General features: G+C 38.9%; 1 protein-coding gene across 5 annotated transcripts in view; it reads left to right on the top strand.

Moving 5' to 3' along the window:
- Positions 1 to 15,147, top strand: part of EPB41L4A (erythrocyte membrane protein band 4.1 like 4A) — a 121,945-nt gene that overhangs the window by 54,032 nt on the left and 52,766 nt on the right. For all 5 annotated transcript variants that reach the window (XM_057430856.1, XM_057430854.1, XM_057430853.1 and 2 more), the window contains exons 6-9: positions 1,861 to 1,981; positions 8,463 to 8,550; positions 11,173 to 11,261; positions 11,599 to 11,662. In XM_057430856.1, the coding sequence (XP_057286839.1) occupies positions 1,861 to 1,981; positions 8,463 to 8,550; positions 11,173 to 11,261; positions 11,599 to 11,662 (362 nt within the window). The remainder of the gene's footprint in view (positions 1 to 1,860; positions 1,982 to 8,462; positions 8,551 to 11,172; positions 11,262 to 11,598; positions 11,663 to 15,147) is intronic.

Below are 15,147 nucleotides of genomic sequence, written 5' to 3'. Positions count from 1 at the left end.
TATTAATAGAAATGAGTAAAAAAGAACAATTTCTTGTTCTTCAGTCATTTGTAAGGTCCATATCGGGAGTTGTTGTTTTGGTATAAAATCCTGTAACTGAGATTCTGATCTCAGATATTCTGTTGGAAAACAATGAGGAAGCTCATGTGAGAGAGGAGAGTTAAAGCATGGCAAAGGTTACATACAGTGGTTTAAAGCTAGTCCTGGCACCAGCAAGAATACATTCCCATTGACTATAAAAAGCTTTGTCTTTTTATTTAGAGCCTGCAGTTGCTCAAAGTATATGAAACCACCTGGGAAATATGTTCAGGTACTGAAAACATGAACCCAGGGCATCAGCGCTGAGATCAACAGCCTTTCCAAAGGTGGTGTGCCAGACAGACTGTATTTTTTTCTTTCCTAAACTAAGATCAAGTGCATTTGTGGGAATTTGGCATTAGCTGAGAATCTCTGTTTCTGTACTGATACTTGTGGTGTCTTGCCTGGTGCAGCCAGCAGCTGCCAAGATCCAGAGGAGGGGCCAGGGCCTGTGTTCTCCCAGGGTCCTCTACTCATGTGCTGCTCTAGCCACAAGCCCTACTTTCACCATTCAGATTGTACCTGGGTGTCATCTTTGGTCTCTGGGCAGGTCCTGTTTTTAACCAATTAATCATTTTCCTTCTTTTGTGGTCAAAGATTCCAGACTATTATAGTGGAGATGATGGAAAAATCAGTACCCATGGCACATTTTGGAGAATTTTCCTATTGAGAGTGCTGGAGTTATTGCTGCTGTAGTCCTTCCTGTTATTCCTGTTATGGGCAAAAATCATATTATTTTGACAGAGGTTTTCTAGAGAAACTTTTCAACATCCCTACTGAGCAGATCACTATCTTGTTCTAGAAACATCATTAAATTCTGGAAAGAAACATGAGTTGTTAGATGAATCCTTTGCTTCTTGGGTCTTGAAGCCTCCTTTTGGCTATGTTTTTGACTTTGTAGGCATTTTATAAAAACCTCCTGTGAAGCTTTCTTCAGAGAAGCCTACCCTATGTAGATTTTACTTAGGGTTATTAAAAAATTGAAATACTAATTTTCACAGTTTTTCAGATAGCTGCAATTATAGTTAAGATCAGTAGAAGTGAGTTCTGACCAAGGTGCTTATTTATTTTAGATTTGCATTGCATTGTGAAATCTGACATAAGTAATGTATGCAAATTCAAGGTTGTTTCAAAGAAAATTATACCAGCTATCTATTGTGTTAAGAAAATTATTAAAAAAAAAAAATTAATTTGAAAGTAAATTTAATGTTCAGGAAATATATTGATATTTTATTGAAAAATGAAGTCTTGCATTTCCTCACAAGAAACAATGCTTACCTTTAGAAGGGCATACCTCCATGTGTCTCAAGATATTTGTCTCCATTTGCATTCCCACACTGACATCTGTGTTAGGAGACCCAGAAAGAAGGTGGGTCAGTTCTGTCTGTAATATTATATCTTATGGGAGGGCACAGATATTCCAAAACCAAAACTTTTTTTCTTCACTTCTTTTACATATACTGCCAAATAATATATGTCATCAAATCTCAACTTTGCTGGCTTGGATGAAATTCTATTCAGTCCTGTAGAAGTGGTACAAATTCTGCCAAAACTTCTATCTCTGAACCTTCAATTTCTCTTTTAAAAAGGCTGAAAACATTTTTTCTTGGTTTTATGTGTGCTTATATGAATAGCTATGTACTGTTTTGTTGTTTTTTAATGGACTACATGGTAGTCAGTTGGAAACAGGTGTCTTGGGACCAATAGGTGAATGATATAACACTTTGTTTAACATAAGGTGTTGAAAATAGGTGACCTTTCTTTTCTTCTTGTATTCTCTAGCTGAGCTGGGGGACTATGACCCATATAAGCACACTGCAGGTTACGTCTCGGAGTACCGATTTGTTCCAGACCAGAAGGAAGAGCTGGAGGAAGCCGTAGAGCGGATACACAAAACTCTGATGTAAGAACTCAGTACTGTTGGGAACTTGGCAGGTAACATCACATACAGAGATGCTTGGTAGGTGGGGAAGGGTGCAGCTTGTGCCTGCAGAGTGGAGGTCTCTGGACCCAAGGGAAGAACACAGAGTTCAGTTATGTCCCTCAGAAACAGAAAACATTTTACATAATTAAAGTTGTTCTTTTAGGAACCGATGGGGCGATAACTGGAAATACTATGTATGTCAGACCAATGTATGAGTGTTTCAGAACCAGCAGTTTTAATAGTGCTTCTGTTTTCTTTTAGTTTTGTAGTTAAATAAATAAAAGTCTGCAAGGTCAGTTCCCTATTCCAGGACAGATTTCCTGTTTGGGCATATTGCTTATTATGCCCATGCCTCAGTCTGCTGCCTGTAAAATGGGGATAACATTTCTTTGTACTGCGCTTCGTATTCAAATGAATGCTTGGGACAAACCCACTTTTGATTTAATAATTTACAGCACTTTGTACAATGAAGCCTCTATTTTCTTGCCAGATCCTTAGCTAAGGTAATGAAGGAGTGCTTGTAGCAACCTGCATGAACGTTTCTTTGTAGGGGTGGCTCACACTGCAGGAGGTACCAGGAAAGCAGTTTATATGCCCATGGTTTAAGTGATAATCTTAGCTACAACATCTGCATGAATTAAAGAGACAGTTTGGTTTTACAAGCATGAAGTCCTTTCATTTTATTAATCAACATATGTTACATAAAACATATTGGCAGTGGACAATATAATGGGTTTCACTGTGAGGAAGAACATATGATTTCTAAGAAAAAAAGCAGCACCCAGAAGCAGAGTCATCAGCCAGTACTGAATAACAAAGGCTTTCAAAGTGCTGGTTTCTGGACAAAAAACAAAATTCCAAAACTTTGCGTGTGACTTTAAAGCAGTGGGAGAAGCAGGCCTCGAAGTAATTTCGATTTAAACTGAACACGGTACTATCAAAGTTCACAGGCATTGAAACTATGTATGATAATATTTCTTACGTATGGGAAGGAGCTCAGAAAGTGGGATTAAGCTAGAGTTATGGTACTTGACAGGGGCAGGAGGAGAATGTGAGGCACACTGCAGATGAGACAGAGGAGGGCTACAGAGATCATGTATGTCAACCAACCTGGTTGATTCATGCATTCCCAACTTAACCTTTATAAAAGTTTGACAAGGCAGAGTCATTTTCATTATAAAGATTGCAGAATTTCAGTTCTCTGTCTTTCAGTTACTGGGATAACAATCCCCTTAGACACAAAACATGTGAGTTGTGCTGTCATTGACATTCTGGATAATCTCTGCCTGATGGTGGATCCCAAGATGCTGCTTTAGGAGTCAGCTCATTTTCTGTGAGGCTGCAGTTTGTGCATAAAGTGCCTTTCCTTGATTACTTGGGAAGCAAAAAAGCAAAACTGCAGTATGGACAACCAGGAAGTGGACTGGGGTGTCTAACAGATAAGCGAGATAAGAACTAGTAGTAACCTTTGGCCGCATTGTTTCTGTCAGTGCTTGAGAGATGAACAACAGCAGCAACATAGAGAGGAAAACCAGTAATTTCATAGGAATGTTGGAGCAAAGGATGTGATTTCCAGTAAAGGTGGTAGAGCTAGAAAGTGATTATGTGTGAATATAGGTTAAATACTAGATGCATTTGCAGCAGCTGTGTAAGTAGTCTTCTTAGAGGAGGTTTATGCTGCCTCTAGATGTACAAAAGTAAAATGAAAAAATCGCCAGCAATTTAGAGCCACTTTTTGTCCCACTTACTCATATTTAGAAGTGGTCTTCTATGTATAACATACTTTCAGTGAGGTTAGTTTTAGACTTGAAGTACTCCTGGTACAGAGCCTGAGCTGCCAATTGCTGTATGAAAGCACTGCAAGGTAGAGAGATCTGGCTTCCCAACCTGATGTTCCAAATATTAGACTACAGTGCCTTCAGAAATGCAAAACATGAAATTGGTTTTGAAAATAAAATGTATGCCAGATCAACTGTACACAACGCCAAATTAAACATTTACTTGCTTATCTCCAAATTCATATTCCTGGTAAGTATAAAGAAGCTTGTTTTAACAAGTCCAAGTGAGGTGCAATTGTGGTGCAGCCATTTATTAAGATGGGTGCAATAGAAAACTTTTTATGAGTACACTCATCCTACCCTTTGTTAAAGTAAAGATAATCAGAGCTAGCTATCTTGCATGTAAATTCAGATTTCTTGATTCTTTTGCTATAAAGAAGCCACGGTCTAGATAAAGGTTAAGAAATTTCTTGCCTGTAGTTTTGCATGCTAGTTTTATTTGTGCCTTGTTTAATGAGAATAGGTATTAACTCAGAAGCACAGCTGTTCTGTTTGGGAAGTTCTCCTGTGATTGGAATCAGTGCCAGTTGCCACATTGACCTCAGCTTTCTCTTTCAGTGAAGAGTCTGTTGTTCAGTAACTATTTCTACGTAGTTGCCTGGCTGCCTTACAGTAATTGATGATTTACAGAGAACCTTGCTACAGGTTCTTTTGTGAAGTACAAAAGTGCTGGTTTTTCTGTTCCAGAGACTGGAAACTGAGTAACAGAGAGTGTTTGATTCAACATCAGAGGTGGTTGTGTTTCAAAAATGAAACTTGGGATGAATTCTGTGTACCAGGCCACTGATACTAAGCAACCTTAATTCCTCTCTCTCAAGTTTCTGCAGTCATTAGTGTAGTAAATGAGATTTAAGACCCATTTGTCTCAAAAAGTTTGTAACCTTGAAGAAGCTGGGGTAACAGTGGTTGCAAAGAGAGGTCATAACTGTCTTGACACCGTCTTTAGTATTTTTGTAAGCTTATTGACCTAGACCTCTGAAGTTCTTTTGCAGTTAGGTGTCATGGATTTAGCAGCATCAGAAAAGAGAGTGAAAGTAAGGTGTACCCATTGCTAGTTGAGCCTGTCATGATCGGCACTGTCAGCAATGACTTCTGTACAGGAGACAGTGGTCTCTAGTTAAGAGGTTTGAAGCTGCAATGGCTGAGGATATATCCTAGATTATCTCACCAGAAACATTTTAGGAACAGGTTTATGATATGGTTTAGAAGACTTACTTTATCCTTTCTGGAGCTGAGCATGGAAGCATGGGGATTTTTGCAAGACACCTTGGTGGTGGTGCATGTACCTTGCTTCCAGGTAAACTGGTTTTAGTTGCAGGTTCTGTCTGTTTTTTTGCATGTATCCTGGGCTCAGCAGTAGCAGTCATTTTTCTCCTTCTTAGTAGCTGGTTTTGACTTTCAGCCTGGGAACAGCGCTGATAACACCGATGTTTTTAGTTACTGCTCAAATGTTTAGTCTGACCAAGGACTTTCTGAGTGTTACGCTCTGCCAGGGAGGAGGGGAAGCTGAGAGGAAGCTGGGACAGGACACCTGACCCAAACTAGCCAAAGAGGTATTCCATACCACAGCATGTCACGCCCAGGATGTAAACTGAGAGTTACATGGAAGGGCAAGTTCACTGGTCGGTTGGGCTGGGTATCGGCAGGTGGTACTGTATTCTCTTCCCTAGTTATTTCCCACATCATTATTATTATTAGTGGTAGCAGCAGTGGTTTGTGTTATACCTTAGTTACTGGACTGTTCTTATCTCAGCCTGTGGGAGTTACATTCTTTTGATTTGTTCCTCTGGGAGGAGGGTGGGGAGGGTAAGAGAATGTCTCCTTCACAGGTTGACTACCCGAGAAGGATTAAAAAGAAATGTAATTGCTAAGCACTTCTGTTATATACCTCCCAAAGTATAAAGGTGGTGACTGCACTGGGAATGCAAGCCAGATCAGTTTCATGATCAATGATTCTATCGTATTACAAGTCATTACCATAAAGTACAATGGGACAAGAACCTTACCCCAAGTCCCCCAGCTGATAAACACTAAGACAGCAAATAATCAGCTGTAAGTAAGGTACAACATGTTGAAACTGTGAGGTCAGAAGCAACAACTCTGACAGCCAATAAATTAGCATTGTGATGAGCGACTATTAATCTGAAACAACGAATGCTTATCACAAATACGATTAGACACACTCCGGTCACATCTGTCATTATCTCAACCCTTCGTGTCCCACATTGGGTGCCGAGAAGAACTGTCCTGGTTTAAGTGCAGTCAGTAACTCAGAACCACCCAGCTTGCCTGCTCACTCCCCCCGCTTCCTCCCCCTCTCCGCTCTTTCTGTTCCAGACTGCAGCAGATCTCGGACTAACTGATACTTGGCAAGTCAAGTATTTTGAATTGATATTGCATCCTTATGGATAATTAGCTTTAAGACTAGCTCTCAATATTGTTTAGGGCCCTCAGTGGCACACTTTGTCCATCTCAATGAGCAGTGCCTGTCAGCTGCATGGCTGTTACATTGCCTGCCCTGCCATAACCATCTGCAAAGACTCTTTCATTTTGGAGAGCATTGAGGAGTAGCGTTTGTAATTTCATATGTGGTAAAAAATGAGGCACCCTTTGTAATAGTGGACATTATTTCAGTCCCTGATATTTCTCACTTCCCTTCATGTTCTGTCTTCTTCATTTGTATTTGGGAGGACTTCTTCGTCTGGCTTCCATCTGCTTCCTTCAGAAGCTTCAGCTCACATCTTTACTTCCTTTAAAACTTCTGTGAATTTCTTACAAACTATGTATTATTGTGGAAATATATGTTCACACACACTTATTTGGCATTTGAGACTTTTGGTACTTTCAGAGTGACAAAGTGGGATAAGCATATCATCATTCTTTTAGGTATGGTCAGTAAGGAAATGCTACTAGCAGTATTTAAATTGGTGTTGGATTCTAGCAGTAATTCAGTAATGGCATAATCCACTTTGCTCAGGACTGATGTTCTGTCTGGGAACTCAGTAAGACAATATGGCTCCAGTGAAGTTTTCTTTAAATTTCTGAGCGCTACCAATAAGATTTAAAAAAAAAAAAAAAAAAATCAAGTTGTGTAGTAAGTTTTTATAGCAGTAGTGGATAAAAGACATGCCAGATGTGACAATATGATTTGCTGAATATCCAGTGTTCTGCTTATTCTGAGTACAGAGATGAATCACAGATCTCCTGGGAGATCCAGCCCTTGGAAGAAAGAGATTTCTCTTACAAGCTTCAGGTCTGCTGTTTCTCTGTAAGTCCTTAGAAAGAAGGGCCAACACCTGAAGCAGTATCATTTCTACTATGCACAATAGGTGGGCTGAAGCAGCCCACCTCAAGATAGGCGAGCATTTTAAATACCTATACTGTTACATTCATGCTAGCACACTATTTCAGTGTTCATGTTAGATATGTTTTCTGTCTTGCCAGGCATAGCAAGAATTTGGGAAAACCTGGAAAGGAGCTGCTAGGCTGGGGACAAAGAGTGAGAATGAGCATATTGCAGGACTTTTCCAGGTCTTGAGTCAAAATGCTGAGCTCTGCTTCACATCTCAGATTTGAAAGGTAGCAAATGCAGTGGTTTCCCTAAGAGAGCAGTCACAGGGTGAAGCAGGAAATGCATCCTTTTTGAGTTAACATTTTCACAAGATGTGTTGTACTTTCTCAATAACAGTTCAGTAACTTTCACAGAAGTATTAAAAAAGAATGAAGATGAATAAGTAGCTTCACATATTTCAGGCTTGAAACAGTGTTTTGCTCTTGTACCAATGGGAGTTATTAAGGAAAGAATAATTTAAATTCTGAGGATGAGTCTGTTGTCGACTTTGTATTTATTTGATCATTTTGTTCTTTTTGAAAATCAGTCCTTTGTCACTGATGTCAAATATGCTCCTAATAGCATGGGGTTTTTCCCCACCGGTTTTCTGCTCTTGTTTCCAACCAGCATGCTGCTGATGGTAGTTTTAATCTGGTGAATTGATATTTGCTGATAGGAAGGCAAGCTGGATCTTTGACACTGGTAGTGTCATGAGACGGACTCCAAACTTTGTTTTCACCGTAGCAGACTTGATTATTACTAGTTTGTGTGGCTTTCTATAGACAAGATTTTATGAAGAAAGGAATATTTTTTCTGAAGTCATGAACTCTGCTTTCAGAAACTGCTGTGGGGAAATAGTACCCCAGTCAGTCATTCTATTCCTGCTTTATTAATTATCATATATAGTTACTGAGAAAAAAGTTATTTTGCATATTCAAACCTAAAAAATGGAATGTCTGGAGTGTGTTTGTGACAGTAGGGAAAATATTAGCCACTGTAGTAGGCATGCATTGTATATATGATAGCATATATCTGTGACAGGATCTTACAGGAGAAAGTTTAGTAGAAAGAAAAATAGAAAGTTTATAGAAAATTTGTTCCTACTGTCCAGTCTCACTTGGAGCAAGCAGAAGTATAAGCCGAAAGTATCCTTTCAGCTGAAAGTACAATGACAGTCTAAACAAATGGAAGGAAGGATTGCATACATGTCCAGGATACTGTATCTGTTAATGTGATCTATTTTAATATGTTGACTGGAAGTGCTAATTTCTTAACAGAATTTTGTTTACAGGGGTCAAGTTCCTGCTGAGGCAGAATTGAACTTCTTAGGGGTGGCCAAGTGCCTGGAAATGTATGGAGTGGATCTCCATCCTGTTTATGTAAGTATTTTTTAAATATTTCAAGTTTGGTAACAATGAAAAAAATTTCTTTTAATAAAGTGGGGGACAGTATTTATGTAGTTTACTTGCCACAGAATAACTTGAGAGGAAGCACTGTATTTAACAAATGCAAAAGAATTCATGTTTACAGACTGAGGGGATTGGGTCATTCTACCTACAGAAGCCTGTTGTGTTTTAGATGAAAAGCTGTGATTGTATAATAACTGTAAAAGACAATCAGTTAAACTTTGGAAAAAAACAGTTTAGATAAATAAGAAGCAATGACTGCAAGTATCAGGGGACATGAGAAAGGGGAATAGTCTTTGGCTTTGACACAAGAATTTCCACATTTATTTTGTGTAAATAACAGCAAGTGTGTCCTGAAACCTTTTCGATACCATTGTGAAAACTAGGGTGGGGTAGCAGCAGCATGTTGGGCTTTTTTTAATAGTTACTGTGAAGGTTTTGCTAAAGATGAGAATATGTTTCCAGCTTTTCTTCTGCTGTATCGTGCAGCACTGCAAGTTGTCTGTAATGCCTCAGCAAAACCCTCCACTTCTTTTGTAAAACAGCATGTATGATGGGATAGGATCCAATCCATCACCTGGAGGCTACCAGCTCCTGGTGGAAACAATCCTGTCTTGTTTGAATAACTGCGCTTGTGGCAGTTTTTTTTTGAACAGAAGTAAAAAGCCGAAGTTCAGATGGAGAATTGTAATATAGATCACTGAGTTAGATGTCAGTACTCTGTAAAATTATTTGAAAGAAAATAGAGAAATCAAGATACTAACAGAAGATTAAGTATGTATTTCCTGCTGAAAATTGTGTAGCCCACAATATGATGTTTTTTTTTAATTCACCCTATAGCTTAATTGTATTCATATCCCATTTAACCCTCCCACCCATAGAAAGCTGGGGGAGTTACTGGAACAAGACTGAACATGATCCAACACAATCTGTTAAATTAGTAGAGCCTGGAATTGCTTTTGCTATGCAATAAGATCACTGCTCTGGGTAGTGAGGGGATGAGTTGTAATATGCCCAAGTCTAACCCATGAATATTATTGTTTCTATTAATACTGCAACAGCAACATAAGCCCTCATTTGAGACACATGAAGAGATGTAATTCTTTTCCTTGCTTGGTCATTTTAAAAGTAAAGTTGCCTTTAGCAGTTAGTTCACTGAGGAGCACAGGAAGAGCTTGCCAGGTGTGCTATGAGCTTTCTCACATCAGTGACTACATCAGTAGTCACACAGAAGGACACTTTTCTACAGTCAGTCCATCTCACAGTTGATATTCTTTGTGGTTCATCCTCTCCCGGTTTAGAGCTTGCAGCACTCTTTGTCATTGCCTCAAATAGGCAGATGAACAAGCTTTTGCAACTGACATTCTTCTAAAGTCATGCTGTAAGGTTTGCACTCTTTCAAGTGTAGGGCACATCTGATTTTTGTTACTGACCATAAACGGGGGAAATGGGGGCCTTCTGCCACTAGCACAGGGGTATTCACCCTGTTCTCTCCTGACATGGTTTGCAATTTGAATACTGATCCCAAGAATGGTTTCTTATGGAGATGATGTGTGCAGCTGTTCTTTGCATGTTGTTACCCATTCTGAAAAAAAAATGCTCTTTCTCAGAGGACTTACTTCACTTGGTAGCAGTATGCAGGTGATAATTTTTTAGGAGGGAGAAGGCAACTGTGAGGTTATATTATGGTAGAATAGGTCAGAAAATCAGTATTCACCTTCATCTGAAAATTAAATGTCTGTTGCATTCATGTCTGAATAAAGAGTTCAGTTTCTGAGTTTTGGCCATTTGCCAAATATCCCAACGTATTTCCTTTTTAAAACTTAAGTCTTTTTTTGCTTTTCACCATGGCACATGGAGTCTCACAGTCTTTCCCTCACTGCCATTCTTTCTTGCCTCTTTGCCTCCATGCTTACAAGTTCTCATGTAGGAATGTTTGTCAGTAAAGCAAGTGCTATATTCCCATTTGCACGCAGAAACAGTATGTTCAAGTCAGTCACCTACCCCTCTGTTCTGCTCTGGTGAGTCCTGCATTCGTCTCTGGTGCCCCTAATGCTAAGGAGTTGTGGAGCTGTTGGAGCAAGTCCAGAGAAGGCCATGAAGAAGCCCTGAGGATTGGAGCACCTCTGCTCTGGAGAGAGGCTGGCAGAGCTGGACTTGTTCAGTCTGGAGAAGAGAAGGCTCTGGGGACACCTTAGAGCAGCTTCTAGCGCCTAAATGGGCTGGCAAGAAATCTGGAGAGGGACTCTTTATGGGGGTATGTAGTGACAGGACAAGGGGAATGGCTTTAAGCTGACAGAGGCTAGGTTTAGATTAGGCATTAGGAAGAAGTTGCCAGGTTGCTCAGGGAAATTGTGTCTGCCCCATCCCTGGCAGTTTCCAAGGCCAGGTTGGACAGGGCTTGGACTTGGACAGCCTGGTCTAGTGGAAGGTGTCCCTGCCCATGGCAGGGGGTTTGGAACTAGGTGGTCTTTAAGGTCCCTTCCGACTCAAACCAGTCTATGATTTTATGGTCCGGCTGACTTCTCACTAGACCTCACTGCTTCAGTGGTACAGCTTGCAACTGTATGAGTGACATACATTTTTATTTTCTAGGGTGAAAACAAATCTGAATATTTTTTAGGATTAACACCCATAGGTGTTGTTGTCTACAAGAATAAAAAACAAGTAGGAAAATATTTCTGGTATGTATAATTTAAAAACGATAACGATGTTATATGGAAATGTATGATGTGTGGTATAAATTTGAAAGGTTAATTGTATCAATAGAAAAAAGTATACTTGGAATTCCAAATATTTGTCTGGATTATACAATTTTTTATTTCTTTGATAATCCAGGTATTGAAAAAAATAGTTCACCTTTACCGTACTTCGGTTAAAATGTTTTTCTGTTGTTATGTGGTGCATACCTGAAAAAAAAAATTTACCTGTGAATTATTTTTTTGTCTTTGTTTGTAAATATATGCAACTTTATTATTCATGAAATTAAAAACTCACAAAGTTCTGTCTGTCTTTTTACAGGCCTAGAATTACAAAAGTTCACTTCAAGGAAACACAGTTTGAGCTTAGAGTCCTTGGAAAAGATGTAAGTTTTTCTTTAGGCCTGAAAGAAAAACACAATCTCAGGTCTGATGAAGTGGGAATTTTTGTGTGTTTGTCAAAGCCTAATGTATTTTACGAAAATTTACTGCAAGAAACCATCAAAGTGTCGTTAATGTTATTGATAGTTACTGTAAGACTATTACCTTATCCTCAAATGTATGTTCCTGATGGTGCTTGCAGAAAGGGGAGGAAAATTTTCTGTTCATGTTATGTAGTGGGTGTAGAGAACTTCAGCAAAGCAGAAGGAAGTAGGAATTTTATAACAAACCATTATAGTTTTATATTTTGCTCTGTAAATTAGAGTAGCCTGCTTCTGCAGTCTCTTGTTTATGATCTCAAATAGTGCTTTTAAACTAGGCTACATCTATAGGGAATGCTTATCTTCACCAAAATATGGATGGAGGAAAACTTACAAAGCTGTTAGGCACAAGTAGTTTTGTAGGTTGGAAACAAAAGCAGCCAAAAAATGTATCTTGAAACTCATTTGTCAGAGTTTTAACTTCATTGTGCTGTTAAGACCATTTGAGAGAAAACAATGTTGGTTCCAGTGGAGCAAGGATAGCAGTTTGGTAGCAAGAGTAGAGGTTTTAAGATACTTATCACCTATGAAGCATGTGGGGTAGGGGAAGGAGAAGGAGGGTGTCGAGGACGTAGGGAAAATGGTAAGTATCGTAGAACAAACAGTTGCAGTCAGCCTGGGATTTTTGGTATGTGGTTGAGTTATGTGATTAGTTTGCTGAGTTGTTGAAAATACTTTGTAGGTCTCTTTGGAATATCGGGATTGAAAATTATCTATGTATCTTCATTCATCTGTGTATTAGTTGTCTCACCCATGATTTTTCCATGAGGCCATTTGGTACATTCAGTATATTCTGGGAAATATAAGCATACTCCTGACTGGTTGTCTTGCTTCTGTCTTGGACAGCATCTCTTGTGCCTCTGCAGATATATTGTCAAGTTTTGGTTTTGTTATTCCAAGTGGTTTTTTTTCTATTTGGTGTGGTAATCTTTGGGAAGTTTGTTCATTATGGTGTATTTGTTGAAAGTGGAGAGTTGTTTGAAGGCTGAGTGAAGGCTGGGAAAACTTTTCTCAATGTTTCTTGTGAAGGGTGAATGCCTGTTCAGGTATAGACAAGTCTGAGTTTGACTTAGAATCAACTGCATTGAAGTGATGTTTTAGTTTCTGTTTGATGCTACATATGTGTAGTTTTTGTTTGAACCATGTGCAATTGCAAAGTTTTCACATCCGGAGCAGAAAATGTGGAAACTTTGCAAAATGTGCTTAAGTGGAGACTGTGAATGTTGATGTCCGTTGAACGCTTACTATTGTGATCATAAGGCATATGCTTTGACAGCACTTGTTAATTTCAAGTCTCAACAGGTACTTTTAGGAAATTGTTCAAGAGAACAGTAAACAACAAGGGTGTACTGTCATTAAAATCTTCTTTGCAACTAATACTCATTTGAAATTTTTCTACAGTGCTTCATATCCTAACAAGATCAGGGAAGGCCAAAATGACCCAGAAAGATTTTTCTCTCTCCCCCTTTTTTAAACATTCTGTGGTATCACTTTGAACAAAATTATGTATTAGCATAAGTAAACACTAGCCTTAATCCCTAGATTAAAGCTGTCATAATAATTTATGCTGTTCTGCACCCAGAGGAGGAAAAGCTCATCAGTGTCTTTACATGACTGTATGTTCAAATGCTCCTTGAAAACTTAATTCACAGATTTCTTTTATTCCTCTCTTGTTTTTTGTTTTTGTTTTTGTTTTTGTTTTTAATGAATGCTATCACTTAGTCCTTCTGTGTGGACATGAGGTTGCAGTTTAGAGAGTAAATGTGCTAGTTTTACTTCATCCTGCCTCCTAGGATATCAATTTATGGCACAGGGAATTAATACTTGCCTTGTTTCACATATGTGTTCCATGTCTGGAACATATTAGGTGTTTCCAGTTAGTTGGAAAGAATGCTAGCAAGGATTATTGAAGATAAGAAGTAATGGAGACTTTACCCTGCCGTAGTTTTATGGCATATAGCAGAGGAGTTAACATCATGTAATAAGAAGAGCAGATTATTTCTGAGTATATCGAGTGCTTTGTGTGAATAACATTTCCCATATTGTAGTGAAAATGCTGTGCAGGCTGAATTTTTGTTTATATTTCCACACACTACCTATGTTTATTCACACTGACAGGCACCTTTCAAGGGTAAACCTGCTCATCAAGGGAAAGCTGTGCTTTTATTAGTGATGAAGTGTTGCTCTTTCCCTGTGTGGGATAGGGTTACTTGTGGTAACTTCTTTGTTGTCCCTTTCAATAAATTTGACTTGAGATTTTTTTTTTCCCCAACCTACCAAAAGAATTTTAATGTGTACTTCCCACTAAAGGGAATTGGACATCCTGATCTTCTTGACAGATGGCAGACATGGCAGGCTAAATGTACAAGTCTGTGTCCTTAAGCTGCCTAAAATATACACTGTGGGGTGCCTGTGTCAGACATACTTATGACAGCTGAGTTTGTTGTTTACATCATTTTGCTTTTTATAAACTTGATTTACTGAGGAGAAGATATTTATGCCTACTGTCTACTAATCAAGTAAGGTACTTCACCTTTCCTGTGTTGCAGTGTAATCTTTATACTTCATACCTCTTCCATGAGAACATTTCCTGTATATTTAATTTTCTGTTTTTCCTGTGTACCTGTTGCTGTTGTGTGCAAGCATGACCATCCTTCACTACTTTGCCTGTATTACATGTTTTATCTTTCACTCCTTTGCTTGTATTATGTGTTTTCCCCTAAGGCTATTGCTATTCCCCTTCATAAATAAAATACTGCCCTTGAGATACGGCCATCTGTGAATTATCCCAAGATGTGAGACTAATGACCTGGACCAGCTGGCAGAAACTCTTTTTCAGTGGTGTTAATCATTGAATTCGTATTTCACTGTCCCTGGAGTAGTCCCATGCTGTGAATTTAGTTCGGCTTTTCATAAAACCTCTTAAGTATCAGAGTGAAATTAGGAACTCTTCCTCTGTGAGAACTGCACAGAAGGATTCCCTGAGCACAACAACCAATTGCAAAGAATTTTTGAAGGTAAGTATACTTCTGTGCAGTTTCCTTTAAGACCACAGAGAGATTCATCTGATGCCTTTGTACAGTTCCTAGTAGCAGGAAATGATCCAGCAATGCAGGTGGCTGCCAAAGTCACTGCCACCCCACAGCAAAATACAGCATAGTCACAGAGGATGCATGATGTGGACATGGATAATTGTAATCAGAGAGGTGCACAGCACACCTCCCATGCTTTCCCCATGTGAGGACCAAGGATTGCTTTCTAGACATCTCTGTCAACTGAGGACATGAAACAAAATAAGAGAAAAATGTGCTTTGATAGATTGTGTAGGTTGGGAATTTAAATGTAATAATATAAAAGAGATAATGTGGAGATTTTTTGCCTGTTGGTAC

This window comes from Pezoporus wallicus, unplaced genomic scaffold (assembly GCF_028554395.1).
Source record: "Pezoporus wallicus isolate ANWC-B61680 ecotype Strahan unplaced genomic scaffold, APGP_CSIRO_Pwel_v1 contig_2721, whole genome shotgun sequence".
NCBI lineage: Eukaryota > Metazoa > Chordata > Aves > Psittaciformes > Psittacidae > Pezoporus > Pezoporus wallicus.
The sequence above is the reverse complement of the archived record's forward strand: the minus strand, read 5'-3'. Positions and strand labels throughout refer to the sequence as shown.